Source organism: Apostichopus japonicus, chromosome 11 (assembly GCF_037975245.1).
Source record: "Apostichopus japonicus isolate 1M-3 chromosome 11, ASM3797524v1, whole genome shotgun sequence".
Taxonomy (NCBI): domain Eukaryota; kingdom Metazoa; phylum Echinodermata; class Holothuroidea; order Aspidochirotida; family Stichopodidae; genus Apostichopus; species Apostichopus japonicus.
The window spans coordinates 2,016,587-2,043,756 of record NC_092571.1 but is presented as its reverse complement, the minus strand read 5'-3'; the positions used below and the strand labels follow the sequence as shown (position 1 = coordinate 2,043,756).

The window sequence follows — 27,170 nt, the reverse complement described above, 5'->3', positions numbered from 1 at the left end:
GCTGTACCCCACCTCTACCCCTCTCGTCACGCTTGTCCATAGTGTCGCCCCTGCCGTTAAAGCTTCAACGAAGGCTACTTGTCTTTGAAATAACCAGCATGGTAACCGAGGTAGGCCATTTTGAGTGGTTTTTGGTAAATCTCGAATACAAAAATACAAAATGGATAAAATAGTTCATAAAACCATGCAACAATCGATTGACTCTATAATAGTTCAATTTTGCGAGACATATATGAAGAAAAAGAACGGAACCTGATGAGGTTAAAATACGCAGAAGTGGATGAAACTACAAACTTGATTGATCTGATCTACCAGGTTCATTCATGACTGAATTACATATTTTATGTGATATAAAGTTAATATAAGAGTGTCTTACTTTGATCAATTGTATTATCTTTACATTTCACAATATTCAAGTCCGTAGCTTATTTTTTTTTATCATAAAATAACCGAAAATAAATGACCAAAAGTCAAATGTAATTCCGGAAACAGTGGTGTTTAAAACATCAATTACATTTCTGTACTTAATATTGGCATAGCTAAGAACATATGTAACTGCAAACTTATAGGCTTTAGACATCTCTGAAAAGCCTAATTTTGCGTCTCTCTGTGTAGATAGGCCTATAAAAAAAAATAACAAAAATCTAAGTAAAAAAAAACTGTTAGCAAACTGCTTATCCACTAAAGAGCCTGTGTAAGAGAATGTGTAAAAGGAAGTTGGCCTGACGTTTCGATCCTAGCAGGATCTTCTTCGGAGGCTGAATGACAAGTTACAGTAACAGACGGGACAAATATATACAGAGACATGGTTAATGAGCATGGTGAACACAAAAGAGAAGGATGTAAGAGGATTAGGGGACAAGGGATGGAGAGAAGAAAGAAACCAACAGAGGGGAAGAGGAGAGGTGGGAGATAAACTGTAGAGGGACAAAGAGAGGATTAAGGGAAGGGGGTAGGGAGTGAACTGGAGAAGGACAAAGACAGAAAAGTGGGGAGAAAAAGGTGGAACAGAGTTACGAGAAGAGGGCTGACAGAGGGGGGGGGGGGGGAGGTAGATATAAAATGGTTTATCGATTAACCAGTGTATGACAGTCATGGCAATTAAAAGATCACTTCAAGCAGAATTTTACGTGTGATATACCATATATAGTCAAAGAAACACGAATGCTTAGTAGTGCTAGTATAACTTCTATATAGATATTCTCGGTTTCAAGATGATCAGAATATACTGAACCTTTGGAAAGTTCCTTTAAGGCTAAATTGACGATGCCTTGCGGTAGGCTCAGTTCAGGCCGAAATAGTAATGATAATCCAGTGATTTGTGTTTTTATTTAAGCAGGTTTATTTCACTTTATTTGAAATTACAGAGAACCGTCGGGTGAAATTCAACACTATATATTTGTCTTTGACACATCTTTACACATTGTATACATGTGTTAGACTAAGTTGCCCAGCCACTTTAACTGTGTCTGGTAGACTTCAGCGCCAGTAAGGCAGATCCACTAGCAACTTGTTCCTTACTAAACGTTGCCACAATGTCTTCAAAGGTACGTCCTTTCGTCTCAGGAACGTAGCGGTACACGACCATAGCACTCACAAAGCAGACTACGGCATAGAAGGCGAATGTGTAGGCACCTATAGTTGCCTGAAAAAAATAAAAGTAGAGAAAAGCTCTGACTAGCAAACTTGGGCAAAAAAAAGTAAATTAAAAATAACTTCCCAAGCACATGCAGCTAACCGTTCTGAAGCGTTAAAGGGTGTGAAAGACTCGCGCAAAAAAAAAAAACGTTTAATGCCGGTAATCTGACCTAGTTTCGAATGAGGTGTAACAGAAGTGTTAGACACCACCATCGATCCCAGAAAATACACACACAGCTTGATACCTTCGGTAATTAGACACTAGTGTACAGTCAATACATACAGCTACGGTCAATACCCACAACACAGTGTACAAACGATACAGCGATGGACATCTCAGGTCCAGCTAAAGATAACAAGGTATCAGGTTACATTACTGTCTGCATTTTGTAGCGACAAGCATAAACTTCACTTGCAAGCAACGGAAAGTTAACTTTTTCAGAGCGCGGCACGCGGTTAGGGGCGAGTCTTCAATGCCTTTAACCTTTAAAAGAATGACTGATTCTTTTCTCCAACTTTGTAGACCGTTGCAAGGCGTAACCAAACCACTGCTATAAGTCCGCTGAGTAACGATTCACTTGGCAGCCTGGGATTCAAACGTTTAATGATAAGTTGGGGCCTTGTTACTTGCTGAAAAGTTGCTAAGATATTGAGTCTAGTACATAAGGTCACATCTTAAGCAAGAGAACTGCACAATATTTTAATGGCTTCAAGTAGAAAGTTAATAATGAGTTACAGATTCGTCAATGGCAAGTGGCGTTGAATGCCATCTGTATGTGCTATGTTGTTTGTAGAACGTTAAAAATGACTCTTATCTTTGAGTTATTTAGAACTCGATTTAGCTTTAAAGGAGCGTTCCATACGTATATTAAAGTTGTATTCCAGCATGTTTGTAATATCGTGAAAGACTAAATGAACATACGTTGATTAACAGCACTCAGATGTTCTTGTTGAACTATGACATACCAAGACTAAAATTCTGCATGAAAGTTATACTTTAATAGGAAATTATCCGACGACCATTGTCTAAAATCATTCCTTCTGTTTCTTTAATATCAGGTAAGTATTGGTACAATGTCTACCTTCCAGTATATACAATAGCCTATATTTCTACGCAAAATACACATTTCAATATACCTTTAGTTTATTATGTTAGATAAGCATTTCAACTTGAAAATACCAAGCTGTAAAGCTACTTTAAATTGATTCAGTCGATTCGAAATGCACTGAATTCAACATGAATCATTTTTCATGAATGATATACAAACCTGCAAATATGGAAATGTTATCCCAGTGATAAAGTTGCAAATCCACAGTGTTTGAATCGCAATGGACATACCCGCCGGACGCGGACCCTGGGCCCATAGCTCAGGGACTACAACGTAGGGTACAGCACCTATTGGATTTAAGAACTTGTCAATAAGCCGAACAAATTTACAGGAGCCTGAATACAAACGAAAAACCCTCAACAACAACAACAACAACATATTTTTACTCTATTGTTTCTGTAAAAGTTATACGAAGAAAGAAATAAACGGACAGACAGATAGACAGACAACCAAATAAATACATGACTTAAGGCAGGAATCAGGGTTTGAACCTGATTTCAGGAGTCCTGTTATCTAGCATAAACAACGATGACAATCAAACCAGAACATCTTATTCACATGATTAAACAATAACATCTCTTTGTACTTTCTGTCACATTGAAGAGGAAACGCTTGATCATCTCTTTTGTAATTGTAATATCATCTCTAGTTTCCTGTTAGATACTGTTTGGTAGACAATTTCTCTTTACAAAACAAAACTATTTTTTGGGGTAAAATTACTCATGTTTATGATCCAATAAACTTGTTCTTATTTCATTGTAAATATGATATTTTCAGCTGTAAATTAACTAATAGCAACCCCGATTGCAACGATTTTTTAGTTAGAATGTAATTCATTATGAGGGTTGAAAATGACATTGCGTCAAAAAGGAACAGCTCACGAAATAAACGACTAAGATATTGGAAACTCATAACGTTTATCATACTCTATGACAATGGCTGATAATTAAAATTATACACTGTCTTTTTGTTGGCTTCGGTCATTAAATTAATCCCTAGTATGCCTAATCTATGTTGTCATACCATTAATCAATTATAATTGATTATTGTTTACAATGTTATGCTTTCATTATATTACGATATAATTATATTACGATATGACATGATGTCATTGCCACCGTACTGTACTATAAATGCAAATCACGTGAATAAATGATGGGGGAAAAAAGATAAAAAACAATAACAGAATTATTGCAAAATAAATTTCAGGCGATAAAATTTACTATTTTACTTCACCTGTTAATCGTATACCATGCAAATTTTCCAATACAATGGCATTAGTTTCTTATATGTTAAAGTTAGTAAGCATGACGACGTTTTGATCCTGACAAGATCTTTTCAGACAAAAGGGAACTGATTTTTTTCTTTAAAGAAATACTGCTGTATGCGTTTATTTTGAAACTTACTGTATTAAAAAATAACTGTCCTGTTATTGAAATTTTATTGTTTGAATGAATATTCTTCTCAATTTAGCAAAATATATTTGTTGATGATTGTTGGGACAAAACTAAACACGAATTGGCAATAAATTAAATACAACCGGAAGCTCTCCGCTGGACTAGACATTCTAAAAACACAATTAACTTCAAAAGACATAATTGTAGAGACTTTAACACTTAGAAAAACGGTCACTCACCCTCGTGAGGGCTTACCGAGCAAGGCAGAAACCATTTGGTGAAAGTTTTTCTTCATATAATATTTAAAAGTAAGAATAAAATGCAATATGCGTTTCTAAGGAAAATTTTAGAGTAGAAAAATAGGAATGTTAGCTCAGTGGTTAACGCCGGTGCCTCACAATCATGAGGTCCCGAGTTCGAGCAGCTCCAAGATTAATGTATGTCGTCCAATTACAGAGTTGTTGACAATTGACAATTCATAATCACGGACGTTAAATATGAATCCAAGAGACTGACTTCGGTCAGCTTGCGGCTTTGATAAGCAATGAGGCTTCTTCGCGAGTTCCTGCTTGCAGGAGGATCTAAAATACATACATACTGTACATACAGCAACAAAAACCTTCAACCTTACCTGGTCCGATTGCAAAAGCAATAAGGAATGTGAAGATAGCTAACAGCGCCACCCATTTAAAGCCATCTGCTGCTGGCTGAGAACAAATAATTTATATAGTAAGGATGGCTTTTTCAGAAAGATGTTGATTTTAAGTTTCTACGATTTGTAACAAATTTGAACATAGACAAATTAAGGACATGCAGTAGCTATACACACGAACTTAAAGGATTTCTTACAGTTTAAAGTTCCAGTTTTCTTCTTTAAAGGGCATGGATGAATCAGAAATATGAATAAAGTTATGTTTATTATAACATTGTGAGTTTTAAACATTGTGGTGAAAGTTGGTAACTGGAGATTGTTAAGTTTACAGTTTTAGAAAAGTAAGACTACTCCTTCCTGGCCCAGGATGCCCTGATGAGCGGTGATATATATTATATTTATAGTGTACAATGTACCTCAAAATGCACCATTGGACTTATTTTTGTTCTTTGGGTACAGGGGGGGGGATACCCGCATACACCCCCGCATGGGAATCGGCTTCAAAGATTCCAGGACCACATCCTATGCTTTACAAAATTCTGAATCTGCCTCTGGCCCTTTTCATACCCCTACGCTAATCAGTTGGAGGAGGGGGGGGGGGGATTTGTAACTTGGCCAAACATTTTTAATTCATGTGCCCGTCATTGGCAAGTATGGTATATACTATTACAGTGATATAAATCATATGGAATATCACAATAGTCGTTAAATATTTGAATGTAAAATGTTCACTTCTGTCGAGGCGTTTACGAACCTGTAAACTTTGTGAAACCGTAACCACGACAAGTGACACAGCCATGACTCCAAACGGATAGAGAAGGAGTGGCTTACGACCGACACGCTCGATCACGAAAACCTTAAATGAAAGAAAAATTAAAATCCACGATATGCGCATATTTATTTACAAATATCTGAAGTGTGTAATGATTTTATCTGAGACAAGGATAGACTGCCTTTTATAACCTTATTTCATTTGCTAATCAGATTACTAGAGCAATCTTCTGTACGAAGCTTGTCTTCTCGTCACATAAACCGGTAGCTTCAAGCGTGACCGGACAACTCCCCCCCCCCCCTGGATACCCCCGGACAATTCTCACCCAGAAATGTAACTTTTTAAACTTTTGATCGACTTCTGATTGATGGTCAGGGGCATGTGCAGAAATTCCACAGAGGTGGGGGGGGGTGGGGGGGAAAATGTGATGAAATGTAATAATCGCCATGTTGATCCATGTTATTTTCATTAAAGGTCAAAGGTCTGTAATCAAAGTTTGATAGATAAACCCAACCATCTAAGAAAGTTTTTTGCTACGGTTTGGTGGTACATCCTGCTCTACGGGGTCCTGGCTTGGATTTGTGATGCCCCCTAATGCCACTGTATGATCTGAAAAGGTTTAGTCTCTCACTGTTTTTCGTTGTTTTTACAAAGATAGTATATCATCATTTAGTCATGCCAATACTTTCAATATTTTAGGTTCAGCATTCGCCGAACCCATCTCCAATACAGAAAATAAATATTGTACTAATAAACAAAGTCATTAAGGACGAAGTATATGTACCTCGATGTCATATTTAGACTTTCTCAAGTCTTCAGTCTTAGTATGTGAAGTCACATTAAATCCGATACATTAACAAACACGTAGCATTAAAATCTCCCAAAATGGAATGAGATTTTCCTTAACTGTTTGGGGAATTTGATCATTCCATTTATCTCTATCACAAACATCAAAATCACCTTCAAAATAAAGTTCAACTTCAACATTGAGTTTTATGTTGGATAGTTTGTTTCACATACCGTTACGATGGTCATAACCACGAAAGTAAACCCGGTTGCAACCGTTGCAAGGGACACCAAATATTCCTCAAATCCCGTTTGTCGATAAACTTCAGTAGCGTAAAATACAATCTATTATTGAAAATAAATAGATGATTAATGCTATTTCTTTTACGTTTTATTTTTACAGTTTAATTTTTAGGCTCAGAAAGTATATTATTAATCATAGTCGGCTGGTATTCTTATTGTATGAAACAGTTTAATGACCACCGCTACAAAAAAAAGGGGGGCGGAGCGGTGCTCAGTATTGTAGGAAATGTGTGGCCATAGTCAGTTTAATACTTCTGGGAAAGTTATTCCAGAACTTTCTTTCGGAGGATTAAACAGAGGTATACCTTTTTAATATTCTGTTGCAGGGAATTTCAGAGATGATTTGCAAGAAATCTTAGAGAGCTTTTAGTAGAAATTGTGTGAGAGTTTTCAGTTAGGCTGACCCAGTTTTATAACTGGATATTCTAATTACAGATGGTGAAATCAGTGCATTAATTAATGTAAAAACCCAATACCACATGATCATATATGGAGGTGAAAGGTCAAACTTGGTCAAATATTTGCGAAACAGTGTCTCGCAAACTGTTTCTTAACGTTTCTTAACGATGGACTTCAAACTTGGTGAGTATGAGGACGACGTACCACATGACTATTGGTATCGTAGGGTCAAAGGTCAAGGATGTAAGGTCACATTAATAAAACAACATTTTGGCTTTTATACGGGCCTACCACAATGACTCAATGGTCGAACCTCGCAAACCCATATCGGATACCCAGAGTCTTCAAGTTAACAGTTCATTAATGGATGTTGAATGACGATGGCCACAAGGTCAATGGAGTTCAAGAGGTCAAACTAAGCCAAATTTATGAACGTACCAAAATTTAAAAACCAAAATTGAGAGAAAATCTTTAAAAGATTATTCGGTGGCTGACGATGATTGCTTAACAAAGTTGGCGGAAATTTAGATTTCATAAATTTACAAGAGACTTGTTTGGCTGCTGTTCCAATACCAAACATCTATTGCTGTAAATGTCACACCCACATAGAATGACTGTCTGAATTAATTGATTGAATGAATGTTTTAGACCGCATTAACGTCAAATTTCAAAGGCAAAGAGGTTAGTAACATTCAAGGCTTATGTACCACGAAGTATTTGATTCAGAGTAATGCTATCAAAACGATCATTATATTCCCAAATTTGTGGATAAGATTTGGATCTCGAGAATTGATTATTGATTTCCCTAGGATGCTAAGATAAAATGGTTCTTTCATAGGTAAAACATAAATTGATATATTAACTAGTCTTTTTTGGTATAGACATCGTTAAAGAAGACGACACTTTTGTGTGTACTTTAACAGTTTCAATTTGATGAGGAAAAAAAGAACCTACCGAATTAATTCCAGAGAATTGTGCAGAAAATAGGAGATATATAGATATAAACAAAGGTCTCTTCCAGTTTGGGTCTTGCAATCTCAGTAAAGTAAGAACACCGACTTTCTCCGTTTTTTCGTCATCTTCTGCTTCTCTTCGTATTTCCTCCATCTCTTCCTCAACCTGGTCAGTCCCACGTAGTTTTTGTAAGACTATAAGAGTTATATAATAAATTGTTAATTTATGTAAGATTAAATTGATGGTTAAATCATGACGCTATGTGTTCACCCGAATACTCATAGCTAGTACAGTAACTACTGTTCATGTTCCACAACCGTGCATCAGTAACTACTGCGCTGTAACATGTAACATGTGTAAACAGTTGGCACAGTAATTACTGGAAGCTGTTACACGTTGAACCACGAGTCCGACAGATGAAAATTTGCAGCAATTTAAAACAAAACAAAAATTAAAATTTACATTTTTTTAAATTTAAAAATGTAAAAATTTTAAATTTAAAAAAAACTAAAGTTTAATTTTTTAAATTGTTAAATTTGCAGTAAGAAAAAACTTGCAGTAATTACTGTGCCACCTGTAACACATGTTACCGTGTTAAGAAAACAGCGCAGTAGTTATTGATGCACGGTTGTGGAACATGAACAATAGTTACTGTACTAGCTATGAGTATTGGCTGATGTGTCATATTTCAAGAATAAATAGTCTTATAGCTATTCATAATTTCAAGATATTCAGCTTTTAGATTATGCTAACTCTTTGGTTTTCTCCTTTAAGGCTAAAATTGATATCATGACGTCGGATTCTCTGTGTAGATAGGCCTTAATGTCAATATTCATCCATTATTGTAGAAATTCAAATGATGCAACCGAAATATGTTCTGTTAACGTCATATAAACAACAGACCACCCTTTCAACGCTATACTTGTTGTTGACAAATATTGAATGCATTGTAAAGATGTTACTTGAGCCCATTCCATGTTTCCGATCCAGTTTTGTGTCGCCTTTGGTGCACTGTGTTAGACTTGGAAGCTTCTGATGTTTAACGGGTCATTTCTCCCCAAAAAGAGTAAAAAATGTATAAAATTACAACTTGGACTAACAGCTGTATTTTGTTATTGGTCTCAAAAATTACGTTTGTCACATCAATATATTCATCAATATATTCATACTACATTTATCTGTTATAGGTCGTTGTTGTTACACCATAATTTGAGTACAACACTGATATGTTACAGTAGCCTGTTGTTACACCATTAATTTGAGTGCATCATTTATATATTAGGGTGGTGCTACACCATGATTTGAACACAACGTTAACATGTTATGTTGTTGCTATTACAACATGATTTGGGTGCATCATTGTTATATTAAGATGCTGTTATACACCACGATTTGTGTACACCATTCACATGGTTGGTTGTTGTTACACCATAATATGGGGACAACATTCACTTGTTCAGTTGTTACACCATGATTTGAGTACAGCATTGATATGTTTTTTTGTAACACCCCGATTTCAGGACCTCATCATATCTTGAAACGTTTGAAGACTCCCAGGGGAAGTCTATAGCTACTTCGGTAACATTCCTCAGCTTGAGTTATTTCGGTATTTTAACTTACTTTGCCTGCATTCACCTTCCTTATTTTTCTTGATAAAGAGCCATCTTGGACTTTCAGGGCAAAACGGGAGAACAAAAAATTGAAGGACACTTGGTACGGCCGTCAAAGACAGTAGAATTGGCCAGCCCGTTTCATACATGAAAGCATAGAGACCCAATGCCTGACAGAAAGAGGATCAAACATGAAAATATTGAGTATTGCTTCGTCCATACCATGCTTAGATGTAGGAACAATGAGTGCGGGGTGCAATTTTTTTTCCCCAAACCGGTTTGCAATTACGGAGTTTTCCGCCAATCAGATTGCTCGTGACGTCAGCATCAATAATGGGCATCGCTTCGAAGTTTGAAGACATGCAGTGATAGGCCATGGGCCGTGGCTCTGAATTCCTTCCAGAAAATGATTCTTGTTACGTCCGGAGTGGTATTACATGAAATATAGTCTGAGTTATAGATAATATGTCCTTAATAAAGAATCAAGTTGTTCTTTTGCTCAAAAGTGGCACATTAATATGTAATTCACAGATAAAATGTCAAATTTTCCAACATAAAGAAAAGCATAAGAAAAACAGCGCCCTCACTTGATCAAAAATACTTAGTCTGTCTCCAGATAGAAACAGTTTACCCCCCAAAAATTCACATTTTGATGTGGAAACCTTTATAAGTGTAAAGATTATGTATGGCACAACATTTCTAAAAGTTTGTGTAGGCATATGGCTATTGGAATCATATTTTTCAACTGTACTTGGTGTTTATTTGTGGTGGGGATAGGCCAGTTTGTTCATTGTTAAATTGTTGAAATACACTATTTCTAGGCAATTAATGATCCAGTAATAACAAATGAGAGCAAGGAGTAGGCCAGCATGTATACATAACATGATTGAGGAGGGGGTCATTCTTGGTGAATAAATAAGCACACTATTTCATATTCATTATAATCAAACTGGAGATTCCGATAGACTTTCTTAACAAACAAAGTATGTCTAAACAGCCCAAAAAAAGTGACAAACTCAGATATGTTCTTCTTTTATTTATCAACTGCAAATCTTTGCAACATGTTTAGAACACCAAAGTTCACAACAGACTTCTACATGTACAATGTTTTGTTACAAGCAGCTCTTCACCTAACTACCTTAACAAAAAAACTTTAAATCTCATTTGTAATATGCATTAAAACTGTTTGTTGATCATAACATTGCACATGAAACTTCTGTAGATAGTATCAGTAAGTTGTACTCTTATGAATACCCATGGTGAATGGGTGGCACTTACTCGTCAACAACAAGTTAAACGACTGTACACACAGGACCCATCCACAAAAATCGAGCCTCGTTTTGTTTTTTTGTTTTTTGGCGGGTGGGGGGGGGGGGTGGTGTTTGAGTGATCGCATAATCAATATTCAATAGGGTGTGGTGCAATGACTATGTCTTTGATTATTGTATGTTAAATTCCATTATGAAATGGTGTTCTGGAGACTGGTGTTAGCCACGATTTAACTAACATGAAATAAAACAACAATTTGTGTGGAAATTTGCATCAAATTGAATAAACAATAACGTGAGATATTACTTCATCGGACCATTTCGAATCACATTATAGTCCTACACCTTTTCCAACTGATACTGAAAGTTACAACAGAGTACAATTTGATTTTTTTTTTCAAACTAAATGCATAGCCCCAACTCTTGACACTACTGAATTTGTTTTCTTCATGTTTGTCCTACAGATCCCTCTATTTTCTTACACATTATTTGAACATGTAACTAATGATGCACTATATTTAGTTCACACATTCCTGCATGTATTTACACATCTAACAATCACAATTTTTGAGTTCACATTTTAAAAATGCTAGATTTTGAAATATTACTCCAAAGTCCAATTGATGTCTGATGTCATGCTGTGTCCACATGTACCTCTTGGACAGCAATTCTAAGCTGTCTAGCTGTAAAGTACATGTCACTCGATGAAATGCCTTGACTTCTACACAAACCTTTTGTTCATGCTGCAAATCAGATTCACTACCACTTGAAGTGTCTAACTCGTTACTTGACTTTGTATCATCTTGTATATTAACCAGGTTTACTGCTAGATCCTGAGCTTCTACAGTTCTGGAAATTACAACTTCACTTTCATAGCGTCGCGTTGGTCGCAAAAAATGAAGTTGTGAATAGGAGCCTTGGAGACGCTTTTTTAAGTTGTAGGATCTGTAACTTGAGGCATCAATCCCTTGAACTTCTTTAGCCATTTTGATGAACTGGGCTGTGAGTTTTGTCATCCTGATCGCACCCTGTTGTTTAAGAATCTGTTCATCAATGACATTGTGGCAAAACTTTGTATAAGACTCTGCATATAGAATATCTGTTGTTTCTTTTGGCCACTTCCGAGTGAGAAATCTGGTTGCGTTGCGAAAACAACTCGGATGGTATTTTGCCTCGGAATCAACAAGGTCTCTGCCACGCATTTGCAAAAGAAGGGATTCGTTACATGTCAGCTCAGCAGCCTTTCTGAGTTTCCCAGCATCTATTGTCCCGTAACAAGTCAGGGGCTCTCTTCGTCTCTTACAGGTCACCTTGTCCCTTATCCATTGATCAGTGTGACAAATGATGCACGACACTGGAAGTATGTGTGGTCTGCCTGAAGAAGATGGTCCAGCTACGTTTGATCTTAGTGTTCGCTTCTTACAGACAGGTTCAACATGGTCGTTGTCATCATCAGTGGAATCATCTGTAACATTCAAACAAGAGAAAGATACATATTAAATACAACTTTAAAAAATTTGCTCTGAATTCATTAACCTACACCATTTTACAACTTGAATTGACAAACCTAGCCCAGTTTATCTAAACTTGTTATAATGAATAACTTTCTTTACAAATGAAAATTTGGGGCCCTTGTCTTATTTTATCAAATCATTGATATCGACCTCCACCCATATAAAAAATCAACCAAGTATTTGTACAAATGAAAAATTGGGCGTGGGTTTGGGGCCCTTGTCTCATTTTATCAAACCATTGAGCAATTATGAAATATCGACCTCCACCCATATAAAAAAATCAACCAAGTATTTGTACAAATGAAAAATTGGGCGTGGGTTTGGGGCCCTCATCTTATTTTATAAAACTCACAGAGCAATAATGAAATATTGATCTCCAGTCCACCCATATAAAAAAAAATCAACTAAGCGCAAATGGAAAATTGGGCGTGGGTTTGGGGCCCTCGTCTCATTTTATAAAATCATAGAGCAACTACTGAAGAAAGTCTAAAAGTTAAATATCAAACTTCCCCCCCCCCATGACAGGTACTTCTATTTGTTGAACACATGCCAAATTTAACTTAACACACACTAAATAGAGATTTTAATTGTAAATGTATCCCTGTTGTTTGTACATATCTAACCCTAACCCAAATAAATTCACCATTACATCAGGTTGATGCATTTTGCACAACAAAATGACAGCAGGACTAGGTTACAATACAATAACAAACCGTCAAGAACGAATGTAAAAACTTAAATAAAAGCACAACCACATTCCACAAAATGTCAGATTGACATTTCTAATTTCAGTTGGAAAATGGGTTCATACTCATTATATTATTTAAATGTTTGCTTACCATCTTTGGGCGGATTTTTAGCAAGCCTTTCTTCAGTCTTGTTGAGTTTATTCATCTGTGAATCTCTGGTATTGTAGCAATCACGATGATAGCCAATGCACGACTCACCATGCTCATGATCTTGAAAATCAGCTAAAGATTTTGAGCTCTCTATACACTATTTTGAAGTGACATCTCTAGCTAATGCACCATAAATACCTGGTAAAACAATCCACCTTAAAACACAAACCTTGAATTGGCAAAAGAGCTGTCAGAAAAGGATGAAATATTCGTTTTTGTCTGTGCACACACATGCATACAACATTTGAGTGTGGGAGCAGCCATGTTTGTGCAGTTAGTGTAACCATGGTGTAACCAGACCACAGATCAACAGCTGTGATTGGTCAATTAAGGTTTGACCTGGAAATACTGACCAATTAGATAAGCTCTTTTAAGAGCAATGGATAATTTCTTTTGTTAGTTTTTCTTAAATTCTGACTGTTTGTGCCAGTAGAACCAAAAAGAACAAGTCAATCTTGATTCAGTACATATTTATACTAACTATTTCAGAGCAATTAACTTTCCCCACTGACCATGTGAACAAAAGTGCATCTAAATTTGCCATGGCCCATGGCCTATGAGTTACACACTGACACTTGATTGAGTCTAGTGAAGGGGTTTCCCTTCAAACGCCCTAACTTTACTTTGATGCTGGGATTACATGTTGATCTTACTTATGATACATACGCTGCATTCTATTGGGTTCGTGTTTACGTTATTTAAGATTTGTGAGCCGTTCTACTGCAATCGGAATTCGTTTCGTGGAATGGGTAAGCCTACACTAAAATCAACTTCACGAGTCTTGAATGAGTATACGCAAACAGTTATAAGTGTACAGTATGATATTTTCTCGTCACTGCACTGTGTACACAGTTATAATACATATAGGCCACCAGCGCATGTGTGATGTACCCTGTACGAACATTTCACTGTGCGATGTTATCGAGTAATGCCTTCACAGAAAACTTCGATCAAAGTAGATGATCATACCATACTAGTGTGCTGAGTGCTCAATATGTCTAAGCCAATTCCAAACACATCTACATATATTAACGAAAAGCTTCGGGTACGGGCATATCTTCGTTGCAACGAATGGATGCAGACACTTTGGTTACCTGGAAGTGAAGGTTTCTATCGTGATGACGTAACTTTTCCGACCAATCATGAGCGCCCATTTACACGCAATTGCAAACCTGTTTGGGCAATAAAAAAATATCGCGTGCGGGGTATACAATTGCATCTCTGCTATTATATAAGTATGACTAATGTCTGGAACTATACTAGCCTGTATACTATAAGTATGACTATTGTGTATGCATAAACTGGGACCCACACTTGTCTGTTCTGTACATGTTTAAAGGAATAAAATTGGAACTATTCTTACCTGAACTTTAAATATGACTAATGTCTGGGCTATACTTGTCTGTGATATAAATACTACTAATGTAATCATATATCTGGACCTATTCTTACCTGACTTAGAAATATGCCAACTGTGATCATAAGTTGATGTCCGACAACTATAGCTCCACGGAGGGAAATAGGGGCGATCTCGGCTAGATAGAGGGGTACTACCCCGCTGCTAACTCCTGTCACAAAGCAAACAACAACACAGATTTGAAAAGGCGAATTTGTCATAAGGATTGTGAAAGGGGATTTTCTTTTATTAAAGTTGAAAATATATACCATTTCTCTTCATGTTTATATAGTTTATTACACCAATGAAACCTCTGAATCAGAATATGCATATTCTTTAATCACCGAAGGAAAAGTGCTGCTTAAGATCGCCAAGATCATCTCGAGCGAATGTAACAGTGCAGCCAATACTCATAGCTAGTATACAGTAACTACTGTTCATGTTCCACAACCGCGCATCAGTAACTACTGCGCTGTGTTCGTAATACGGTAACCTGTGTTATAGGTGGCACAGTAATTACTGCAAGTTTTTTTCTTACTGCACATTTTTAAATTAAAGAAAAAAATATATAATTTTTTATTTGATTTACTTTTTTTCATTTTTTTTTAATTACTGCAAATTTTCACCTGTCGGACTCGTAGTTCAACGTGTAACAGCTTTCCAGTAATTACTGTGCCAACTGAAACACATGTTACCGTGTTGCGAACACAGCGCAGTATGGTGATGCACGGTTGTGGAACATGAACAGTAGTTACTGTACTATCTATGAGTATCGGGTGCACAGTGGTATATATGTTTGTCGTTCACAATGGGTTTCCCATCCTGGCTATCTATGTAAAATCAGAATCCCATTGTACAATAAGCTTTCCACATCGAAGGTTTTGGTTTAGCGATTTCGTGATTCACAAACTCTTCATCGTCAATCACATAACTTCAGGAAGGAAATGTCGAAGATTGAACTTCTGTCTTCCAACAATCAATGTTAATTCTAGTTAAATTTATATACTAGATTTTATTGATGTTTCCAACTCAAATTATACTAATTGGATATACTTTTTTTTTTAAAGAATAACTCACCCAAGATAGAGCCAGGGCATGAAAACAAAATAACTTGATCCAATCTCAAGCTTGGGTACCCTCATACCGATATACTGTTACCATGTGTTCATGACGGTGCTGCCAAGTAACGTGAGAAACTGATCCTAGTAGTAACTAGTAGTAACTAGTAGTAACTTACCAATGAAAACTCCAATGACTAGTCTCCCAACTATTATCATTTCATAGCTATTAGCGAGGTAACTAAAGCCCATCAATAAACCTGCTAGGATAGAGAGCACGTTGACTAACAGCATAGTTCCTTTCCTAAATATGAAAACCAGAAGAAGAAGAAGATGATGAAGAAGAAGAAGTATTTAAAGATTGGTTTTAGGCAGAATATTCGTTTCTTGACCTTTCATAAAACTTTGAAAGCAATTTTTCTGAAACTCCTTCTTTGTGTGATTAATGGAGAATTAAACTCATGCATCAGAACATCGTCAGTAAAAGCGGCTGGTCTACATAGTCTAGCAGGTTGCCAAGTGAGTGAGTTCATTAGAAACAACACGATAATCATTGTAGATATGACAATTGTAAAAAGGCCAAATAAAGTAGGCTCAATGAGTTGTATGACCAATTTTAAAAAGATAGTGATATTTGAATCATCTGTTTTTGTTCCGCGGTTCATGATAGGCTTAGAACATTTTCAGCCTAACAAACATTCTGTAACAGTTCAAGTTTGAGGAAATTCACCTTTAAAATATTCTTAATATTTTGAATATTCCTTAAAGGGTAATTTGATGATGACGTCCACTCCTCTGTGTAGGTTTAAATTTTAATGATTTTAATCAATTTTTTAACAAATTATAATAACTCCACCGAAACATATATTCTTTTAACTTTATACAAACAGCAGAACACCCCTGTATGGCATTCAACACCGTTAGTCTTTGCAGTGCTTATTTGGTTTACGGTCTGCAACTTATCAAAGTTAAGTTTGTATTAAATAAAATCACCTTTTAACATTAATTACGTATTTGATTTAAATATAATGAAATGAAGGTTGTATACACGGAGAGGGAAGTGAAAAGATTTGATGTTTTTCTCACATTCGGATTTGACACACATAATCATGGACGTTAAATATGAATGTAAGAGACTGACTTCGGTCAGCTTGCGGCTTTTATAAGCCAATGAGGCTTCTTCGCGAGTTCCTGCTGCAGGAGGATCTAAAATACATACACCCATACACAAGCTCAATCTTTGTGAAGTGGTGACAATGCGAGGTATGAGCACCTCGCCATGATTGTTTGGCTGTTCGCAACATGTTAGTGCAATCAATGTACAGTCAGACATCACTGATATATTTTTGTCAGAGTCTTTACATATATTTCAGGACTTGATCATATCTGATGACCCCTTTGGCGTTCCATAAATAGGAGGAATACCCATATATATGTGGTTCATATTGTCAAGTGATGGACACCCAGCCCGGGAGTTGACACAAAGTGCGTGTATTTGAACTTTAAACAGCTACACTGAAAAAATAAACTAGTCAATATTACCACGGACTGACGTTAAATTAGTCTGTAACGTTAGTCAATGCACACGGACTAGCAAAAATCTTCGTTTCATCGCTGCTTCTTAGTCAGTTTACACTGACTAAGGAAAATATAATCGCAGCTTAGTCGGTGGCGACGGACTAAGGTATTTTAACCCATGGACTAAGAACGATACGGACACCCGATTTACGCCATAATCGTAGCTTAGTCGGTGTCGACGGACTAATGTATTTTAACCCACTTCGATTCACTTCAATTTGGAAACCGAGAGGCAACGGCAGCTTGCTGGACTTGGCATAGTTTCAAACGATCACTCTAAGCAACTTTCAACCGTAAATCACCCAAGAAGGTCTTTACAAGAATGGAGGTATTAACTGCCATCATCGGCCTACCTGTTATTCCTTTAACTTGAAGGTAAAATTAAAGTTAATTGTTAGGCCACTGGCACTAGTACTGTATTATGGTTAGTGTAACGCTACCGTTGTCACGCTGGCGTTTCGCAATACACAAGTGCAATGACAGTGAGTAGCCTATAGGCTTCTACTGGGTACTGCAGTGCATTCTCAACACCAATTAACAATGTGTTATGTGTATATTGGGTTAGATTGAACAGTGGCACATAATCTTCTAATTTATTCCCAAACAAATGCTGGAACTATAAGTCTCAGTTTATTTGAAGTCTACACTCATTTGGTAAAGATTTCCTGTAATTTCCCATGTGAATCTAAATGGTTAGGCTTTGTGATATTGAATAAGCAAGGCTAGACTTCCAAACGTACAGTCACAGTAGGCTGAACAAATTATGTTGGCTAGCCAACGGTATTATATGTTGCGAGCAGTCAGGATGCACGCTTCAGTTCTATTTAACCTTTTCATTTATCATTTTTTAGTATTTAATTTCCGGTCACGCCCAGGAAACAATTGCGACATTCCTTCACGGTCGACTTGTTTACTGTAAGAAGTATTAACCGTTTTTTCTCAGGAAAGCTTGATAGTCTGAAGTTATTATAACATGTGCTTTTAGTATACTGCCAAAAGAGTAAGTTGTTGTATTTGTATTGATATTTTATGTAGAAGTAACGGAAAATTTAGTATGTTTAGTTTGGTCTAATTGCACGTTTTTTTCTGTCCAATGTAGTGCAGGGTTCACTTGCGCGAATTCAAATTATTCTGTTTATGTATATGTATATGCATCGATTCGTAGATTATGATGTTTTTTTGACATTTGTTTGTAATTCAAGCATATCTGTTTAGTAGCAAAGTTTAAAGGTTAAGATTAATTAGTTTTCTCTTTTTGGTCCTAGATTGAATGAAACTCATTGACGTAAATAATAGATCAGATGATACAGTTTAACACAGTTGCTAAAACTCTGGGTATTCTCTAGTCTTCGCCGGTCCATTATGTACTTTAGTACTACTAGTAAGACTAAATCAAAACGACCGAAAGACAAACTTAGTGTAACAAAGTACTGATTCTCCTCTAGCCTAGGTCTAAACAGGCTTGTTATGTGAGCAAGCAAAATAACAACTAAAAACTATTAGGCCTATAAATAAGTTGGCTCAGTGCATTTCTGTTTCTAAAATTTTATATTTTTAAAGATCATAAAAACAAACAAAGATTTAGCCCATGTTTTATTATCTCTGTATTCTGGGCATTTGATTCTGGTTGCAATGGTGATGACACTCTCGTTCAAATTTTCAGCTTTATGCAGTCTGCTTCAAACTTTGGGATTGTTTTTTGAGACTATAGTGGAAGCAAATCTCACATAACTTTGTGGTGACAACTTTATTTAATTTTTCTTTTCAAATGATGAATACTTTGCTGTTTCTTTTTTCCAGCAGGAATTGAAAAGCCAAATATCTAAGTCAAGGGTGAGGTTTCCTGTGATGTACGACACCAGTGTGGAGGCAACAACAGAAGAGGAGAACTGTGTTATATATGGCTTAAAGACATGTTTTATGATGGTATATTGGTACCCTCCGCAGAACAAAAGAGTTTATCCAAGAGTCCAAAAAGCAAAGGAACAAGTACCATAGAGAAGAAAGAGTGAGTGGAAGAGTGAGTTTAACTATTGTACCCAACTGTTTAATGATATTAAAGATACTTTTCATAACCTGTTTAAAAAAAAAAAAAAACAGTCTAGTATATCATTAACGTGCAAGCTTCATAAGTTTGGTCAAATTTTCACTGATCTGTAGAGCGGGAGTCCAGAGGGTTTGGTTAGCTGGGAAGGTAACCAATTGCCTGGTACATCACAATGTTCACAATGCATTCCTGTATATGAAACCTGACGACTGGCAAACCGACTGTGGTGGATGTGGCTGGGAGAGCAATTTTAAAGTCACCTAATAGCTAACCTAGATCAGCTTTCATGGTAAGCACATCAAAGTAAGAACAATGTGTCAGGTATGGCCCCAAGAGCAACAAATGGCCATCGCCAGTAATTATTGGTGGTGGGGTACCCTGCCAGTGATCAACAATTGACCCCTCACGGCTGACCTAGGTCAGCTCATGAGGTAACCACTTGAAACCTACTGGAAAATGTTGGTTAGGACTTCAGATACAAGGGATGGTCATTGCCAGTATTTTTTATTGGTGGGGTACCCCTGCCAGTAGACCCCCAATATGCCCATCCCCTCATTGACCTAGGTGAGCTCATGATTTGACCAGTTGAAACCTACAGGAAAATGATAGGTATCACTTCATATGTAAGGATGGGCATTTCCAGTATTTTATATTGGTGGGCCACCACTGCCAGAGTCCGCCCATCCCTTACACATAGAATCCTGTCAATCATTTTCCAGTAGTTTTCAACTGGTTAATTCATGAGCTGACCTAGATCAATGAGGGGGGGGGGCATTTTGGGGGTCTACTGGCAGGGGTGCCCCAGTAATATAAATTACTGGAAATGCCCATCCCTTACATATAGAGTCCTGCCAATCATTTTACAGTAGTTTTCAACTGGTTACCTCATGAGCTAATCTAGGTCAATGGGGGATGGGCATTTTGGGGGTCTACTGGCAGGGTTACCCCACCAATGTAAATGACTGGAAATGCCCATCCCTTACATATGAAGTGATACCTATCATTTTCCAGTAATTTTTCAACTGGTTATCTCATGAGCTGACCTAGGTCAATGAGGGAATGGGCATTTTGGGGGTCTACTGGCAGGGGTACCCCCCCAATATAAATTACTGGAAATGCCCATCCCTTACATATGAAGTGATACCATTTTCCAGTAGTTTTCAACTGGTTACATCATGAGCTCATCTAGGTCAATGGGGGATGGGCATTTTGGGGGTCTACTGGCAGGGGTACCCCACCAATAAAAATTACTGGCAATGCCCATCAGTTGTATCTGAAGTCCTAACCAACATTTTCCAGTAGGTTTCAAGTGGTTACCTCATAAGCTGACCTAGGTCAGCCTTGAGGGGTCAATTGTAGATCACTGGCAGGGGTACCCCACCACCAATAATTACTGGCAATGGCCATTTGTTGCTCTTGGGCCATACCTGACACATTGTACTTACTTTGATGTGTTACCATGAAAACTGATCTAGGTTAGCTATCAGGTGACTTTAAAATTGCTCTCCCAGCCACACCCACCACAGTCGGTTTGCCAGTCGCCTAATTTCATGTACAGGAATGCACTGTGAACATTGTGATGTACAAGGCAATTGGTTACCTTGCCAGCTAACCAAACCCTCTGAGCTCCCGGTCTATTGGGATCATTATTAACATGATTAACATAATTATTAAGCTTTGAAAAATAACTTGGTGTTATGCTGTGCAAAGCTAATAATTATTTGGTAAAGCTGCTATTCCTGGCTTATAATTTGAGGGACCTAGATTTAAATGTATACCTCCCAATATGTTATAAAATTTTAATGTAAATGTAAATGTATGATAATGTGAGTTATCATGTGCTATATCTGTATCTGTGCTTACACGTATATCATATTTTCTGTTCACAGGTCAATAATGGTGCAGATTTTGGCTTCCTGAAGACAAGTGGGAGGCCATTTGTAGTTAAGAGAAACACTCTTTGTTCGTGAAGACTTAACTGGTGTCGATTTGGGGTACCACTTTAAAACGAAAGTCATGAGGAACCCTTGCCCAAGATTCAACTTTGCATTATTGTGCAGTGCTATACTTTTGCGATTCATGTTTGATCCATTAACTTGTCTTAACTTTGTTGGAATAAAATCATATTTTCAGATTTTTGTTTACAGTGATTTCTTCTCTATCTGTCGAAAGTCAGCCTTTGTAGACATCAGAAGTTTTATCAGAAATAAATACTGCCAACGTACACATTATTTGTGTTTCTTCTGCTCTCTTTTCTTTCAGTGATGCTAGTCAGTGAAACTAGTCGGGTTTAATTCTTTCAGTGATTCTAGTCAGTGCAACTAGTCAGTCGACACCGACTAAGAAAGGTTAGTCGGGAGAGGCACCATCCTGACTAAAGTAAAACCTACTACTAGTCGGTGGCTCATATAAATTAGTCGGTAAAGACCGACAAATGTCACCAACTAATGTAACTGACTAATATACATTTAACGACTAAGAAATTGTTGATCGACTAAGCTGACGGACTAAGATGACCGACTAAGAAATCCAACTGACTAAGGATAAATTAGTCGGTATAGCAACTGACTACGGCTATGTTAGTCGGGAGAGGCACCAGATGGACTAATGTTATGTTAGTCGGTGAACCAATTTAAGTTTTCAGTGTATTAAAGAGTATATGCCTCAAGTTCAAAGGAATGTATTTGATCAAACTCGCAACCTTTTTTTGGGGGGGGGGGGGGTTCAAGTGGCCTGTGTCGAAATTTGAAGCGTATCTGACGTTTATTACATATTTTATATAATTTGAAGTGCATATAACACTTCACAGAAACACTTCACGAATACGGTGGTGTTTTTTATGTTGGACCAAGCGTTATCCGCAGGTCACCTTTATATCTCTCTAAGGTTTATGTTTGGGGGAAGGAGGAGGGGGAAGGGGCGGGGTGAGATAAACACATTTAAAGTACTGTAAACATTTGATACAATTGTTTTCACTGGCACTTGATGACCACGTCAATGCAAGGTTTTATTGTTATACCAATATATTTTGTTAACCTAGTTCTCTCAACATAATTAGGTTAACATTATTTATAGACAACGGAACGCTCAAAGATAAATGACAACACCATTTTGCCTTGACAATTTGTTTTAATTCATTGTAAAGATATTATTGGAGATCACACGCGTTGCTTGCAAGGAGCCGATGTTATATGGGGGTTATGTGCTAAATTAAATATTTCAGTCCAAAGGTTTTCATATCAATGATAGATAACCCCCAAAATATACAATACAACACGTCACTAGAGCATATGCATATCTGATCTACAGATTGGGAGACAATGGCATTTGGAACTTATCACAAACTGTCAGGACTTAAAGCGGTGCGAACATGCTTGCTACTGTATCACGTACGGATTCCGTACGTACATATAGTTCTCTATCACTGGGTCCAGTCTATAAAAATGCTTTCTGGCTATTCAGGGGCGTATCCAGGGGGGGGGGCGTAACAGGCGCGCGCCCCCATATTGGCCGTCACCAAAAAAAAAAAGTTTAGCAAAAAAAAAAAAAAAAAATTGATGACGACCTTTATGTGAGATGTCGGTGATCGCTCAACCCCCCCCCCCCTCCCGTATGCTTTATTTTTTGTTTGCCAATAAAAGGTTCTGGCGAAATTCGGCGGCAAATAGTTTTAGAAACAGATGGTAATTGTGTTTGTATTATCACTATAAACACTAAGTGACATGCCAGCCATACTAAATTGTGCATTTTGTGTCCATATTTACTGGAAATGTTGCTTATTATTAAGGTCGAAAAATGGATCACATATGGCCATGGGCGGCGATCCTGGGTGGAGGGGGGATATATCTCCCCATGAAAATGGGTGGAGGGGATGTAATGCACCATATCCCCCCCCCCCACCAAATGCCAGGGATAAGAATATTTTCATGCCTTCATTTATGCATCTTCGTTAATGTACGGCTCTTTTTTAGCTTCATTTCTCGCCCACCATAGACGCAGTGCGATCTTTTCAAATAAAGCGTCTTTATAAAGCAAAAATAGTTGACTGTAGGCTTCATTGGCCCTATAACAACAAAATGTATTATTGCGCCAACGGTATTGATATAGTACATATATGCACCCTCATAGTATTCATATAGGCCCTTTAGTAGGCCTACACACGTACATGTTCCCTCGAACAGCTGAGAATCTCATGTAACCAGGGTAATGCTTAATACACGTTTCACCTGGATGCCCTAGCAATCGGTACCTAGGAATGTAACTATGTGTAATTGTGTATTGCATGTGTATAGGCCTATAATAGCCTGCATGAGGCCATTTTCTTCATCGAATAATATAAAAGAGCTCTCGAACATTCTAACGTTGCGCCTGAAACAAGATTGACAGGGGCAATTTTCCCAAAATAACACCCGAAATTAATAAAAAAAAGTATTTTGGATCCTGATTATGAGATATTTCGGACATGACATCCCTATTTTAAAGTTGGGTATATGCCGCTTGGAAACCTCGGGAAGTGCCGTTTCCGGCCATCTAGAGGGTTTGTTAATCCCAAAATTTTCTTGTACGCTTCGCGCCAACTCATGGTGGCGCTACGCTTAGATAGTCAACAAGGTCATATCCCCCCCCCCCCACTCGGAAGTACGGATCGCCGCCCATGCATATGACACCATTTTGCATTTCAGCCCTCCTTCGAAAGCAAAAATTGTACACCCCTCCCCTTAGACCCATTTCCCAGGACGGCGATCATTCATGCCTGACGCCCCCCCCCCCCCCTATTGGAAAATCCTGGATACGCCCCTGCTATTAAAGTGCAACAACATACGTACCGTCACTAAAATACATAGTGTTTTGACTTATTATGGAGCATTATAAGAGTCAAGCGAAATATAATTAACTAAATGATGATAATTATCGGAGCTACAAGCCAGTAGGCAATCAATAACATTCATTGGCTAATCCATCTTTACTTCAAGTTCTTTATTCCAAATCTGTAAATATGTCAACTTAGTTGACTCGAGACTTACTGGAACACCTGCGGTATACATTTGGCGAATAGGAATCTGTAAAGTGTCTCTGAGGGCTTTGTGGTCCACCTAGGTTGGATGTTTGGACGCACAGTGAATCAGTGACGTCACAACCATGATATTCGTACCGTTTAACATTTGAGGGCTGTGGTTATTTTCAAATGTCATTTTCTCTTAACCTGTAATTCATACGAGTGTATGCTATGATGAAGTATTGGTTCGCATTTTTCAGGTTATTTGCGATAGTTTTGGAAACCGCCTGGAGTTATCTAACCAAACAAATGAGCTCCCGGTGTAACTACCAAAGTACACAGAGTGTAAAATCAGTGTAAAAAATGAACACTGATACAATGGTCTTGTACACAATATATATATCTAGTTCGCTTTATATCAGAATTGTAGTTTCTTTGAATACAAAGTCTCTGTTTAATATTATGATGATGCCTAAGTCTGCGTTACGCAATTATGACGACTTTTATTCAGGGGGTAGGAGCCGGGGGGCACGTGCCCCCCCCCCACTTTTTTCCAAAACAACAAATGTGCCCTACTGGCAAATAAAATGTGCCGCTTTGATGAAGAACTGTCATTTGGATATCTTAAGCCTTTGTTAATTTTAATATTTGATTGATTTATTTTTAGTCTGTACATGCTTTTTTTTTTTAAATGGCATCCCATATCTTTTTGTAGCACGGTTGACAATAAACAATCTCAATAAATAAAAAATCAATGTTGCAGCGCACCATAATAGTTTTGATAGCATATATACTAACACATCATATATATTTAAGTGATATGGCCGGTGTGTATCGGTTTATAGCATAACGAGTGGTGGTTGTGGAATGAGAAAGTGCCCTCTGATGTTGTGCCCCCCCCCCCCACTTTTGGAAGATTCCTACCCCCTGATTTTATCTGTTGTCATAACTCACCTGCCGAGGCTGTCAGCTAGGTAGCCAGATATGAGAGCGCCAATAGCCGCACCAATACCCAACACAGAGACGGTCGTAGACCATAGCCAAAGTATAGCCGAATCGCTGAGGTATGCACCCCTCCTCTCCTCATTTGATTGGTTGTAAAATTGTTGCATAAGCTAAGAAATTAAAAAGTATTGCAAACATGGGAAACCATGAATTAATTTTCATATCGCATTACCGATTATATTCAAACATTTATGTTAGTAAACGGGATTTATTGTTAATGGAAACGTCCTGCTTTAGTCACATACTTTTATATATCTAAAAACATAGACAATTTATGTTCAATTTATTGATGTTGGGATGGGGAAAGTAGGAGGTGAGGTGAGATGAGGGGCACATTCAGTGGGCTATATACTCACTACGGAAGGAGCGCTGAGCCCAGCCACCTGATAACCGACTTGAAAAGAACCGCATAGTGTTGTTGCCAGAGTTGAAAGTACCAACAAGGCTGTTACGTGAGTCTGTAATGGACAAAAAAACAGATGTGTTTAACTTATAGATAAGACAAAATAACTGCGATTATCGAATATTTTTATGCATATCACATCCATCCCACCTCTCGCTCTTCCCACCAGCCCCTGGATATGCGTCGACTATTGCTTCAAAGCATATCAATTTAACTGTTTTCTTACATCTATGATACTATGAGAAAATTATATCCTAAGCATCCTACATGCCTTCCAAAACAGCGTCACTATGAAACTCTCGTCCAGGAGTGAGTAAAGATTCTCCCATCTAGCAACAAAATTGGGTATTTTAGCTACAAATCATCGAAAGGTAAATTGTTCAACTTGTAAATGACAATGCATTTTACTTACATAAAGTGTTATATCTATACCAAACAATACTTCTATACGAGACATTCCAGATTCATTCTGAAATCTAGACAGGGAAATGTATATATGGTATGTGCTACCCTATACTGTGATATGTTATAAACTTCAGTATTTTAATAAAATCAGATTCTAACTTTCAGTGACAGATTTCCAAGAGACAGTGAGTAAGAATGATTTAAACAAGCAACGTTGTTATATTAAGTTTACAAATTTTAGCCTTACCTCTGAAGCCGCCATTTTTACCTGGTATACTGAGCGTGAGGTGTCTGCTTCAAAATAGCACAAGAGAAAGGAGTAAAGATACTATGATTACGAACAGAAAAAATAGCATCCTGAATTATGGAAAAATTTTGTTTTATAGAAAATTCATTCCAAGCAGTTTGCTGTACCGTCTGAGATATTCAGAAACAACATGGATTAAATGTTCTGCTAGGAATACCATTCGTGAAACTTTTCACATCGTGTAAGCAATAGATGAACATTTCACGTTTATCAAACAAACCGTGGCCTTAATAATAATATTAATAATAATAGTTGAAAGCTGATTAAAATAACGTTTAGAAATATAATAGGAAATTTTAATAAGATGAGCAAATATAAAATTTCTTTCAAAATTTGAAAAAAAAATATGCTGCAATTAATGTGAGCAGTGAGGTACGTTTTTGCTGTTTTTGTTGTTGTTGTAATAGACATACAACACATACGTAATGTTTTGTTTTTCGCCGTTAAGTAAGACGGTATTTTTGAGATCCCAGAGCGTATACGTTTTAACATTAATTGATTTGTTATTAACATAGATATGAGAACTGAATTATTTCAAACAAAGGTATTTCGTAATAAAATTACCACCTACCGAATATTTTGCCCTTGGATGTATTCTTAAATGGGTTGATCTTCCAGACACCACCGAATATAACCTAAATTAGTAATCCTCATAAATACATACATATATATAT

The 27,170-nt window shown here is 37.2% G+C and overlaps 2 protein-coding genes and 1 long non-coding RNA gene across 3 annotated transcripts in view; 1 reads left to right on the top strand and 2 right to left on the bottom strand.

The window, feature by feature from the left end:
* Window positions 1–27,170, top strand: part of LOC139975732 (uncharacterized) — a 156,905-nt gene that overhangs the window by 6,089 nt on the left and 123,646 nt on the right. The gene's annotated exons all lie outside the window — the stretch shown is intronic.
* Window positions 181–27,163, bottom strand: LOC139975725 (solute carrier family 2, facilitated glucose transporter member 5-like). The gene is made up of 13 exons (XM_071983838.1): window positions 27,068–27,163; window positions 26,437–26,480; window positions 25,738–25,839; window positions 25,331–25,491; window positions 15,935–16,059; window positions 14,754–14,869; window positions 9,631–9,790; window positions 8,011–8,204; window positions 6,589–6,699; window positions 5,551–5,652; window positions 4,776–4,851; window positions 2,907–3,034; window positions 181–1,645 (listed from the first exon to the last, which is right to left on the bottom strand). Exons 2-13 carry the CDS (start codon window positions 26,449–26,451, stop codon window positions 1,460–1,462), a joined length of 1,476 nt encoding a protein of 491 aa, XP_071839939.1. The 5' UTR covers window positions 26,452–26,480; window positions 27,068–27,163; the 3' UTR covers window positions 181–1,459.
* On the bottom strand, window positions 9,994–13,855 carry LOC139975726 (uncharacterized). The gene is made up of 2 exons (XM_071983839.1): window positions 13,242–13,855; window positions 9,994–12,353 (listed from the first exon to the last, which is right to left on the bottom strand). Exons 1-2 carry the CDS (start codon window positions 13,294–13,296, stop codon window positions 11,440–11,442), a joined length of 969 nt encoding a protein of 322 aa, XP_071839940.1. The 5' UTR covers window positions 13,297–13,855; the 3' UTR covers window positions 9,994–11,439.

Bases quoted from the DNA above. Each gene is read 5' to 3' on its own strand.
- LOC139975726 (XM_071983839.1), bottom strand. From the start codon at position 13,296: ATGAATAAACTCAACAAGACTGAAGAAAGGCTTGCTAAAAATCCGCCC. The intron at 12,354-13,241 runs GTAAGCAAACAT...TGAATGTTACAG, and splicing joins TAAAAATCCGCCCAAAGATG to ATGATTCCACTGATGATGAC.
- LOC139975725 (XM_071983838.1), bottom strand. The intron at 9,791-14,753 runs GTAAGAATAGGT...TCTTTCTGTCAG, and splicing joins TTGGCATATTTCTAAGTCAG to GCATTGGGTCTCTATGCTTT. The intron at 3,035-4,775 runs GTAAGGTTGAAG...TAAATCCAATAG, and splicing joins TGCTTTTGCAATCGGACCAG to GTGCTGTACCCTACGTTGTA.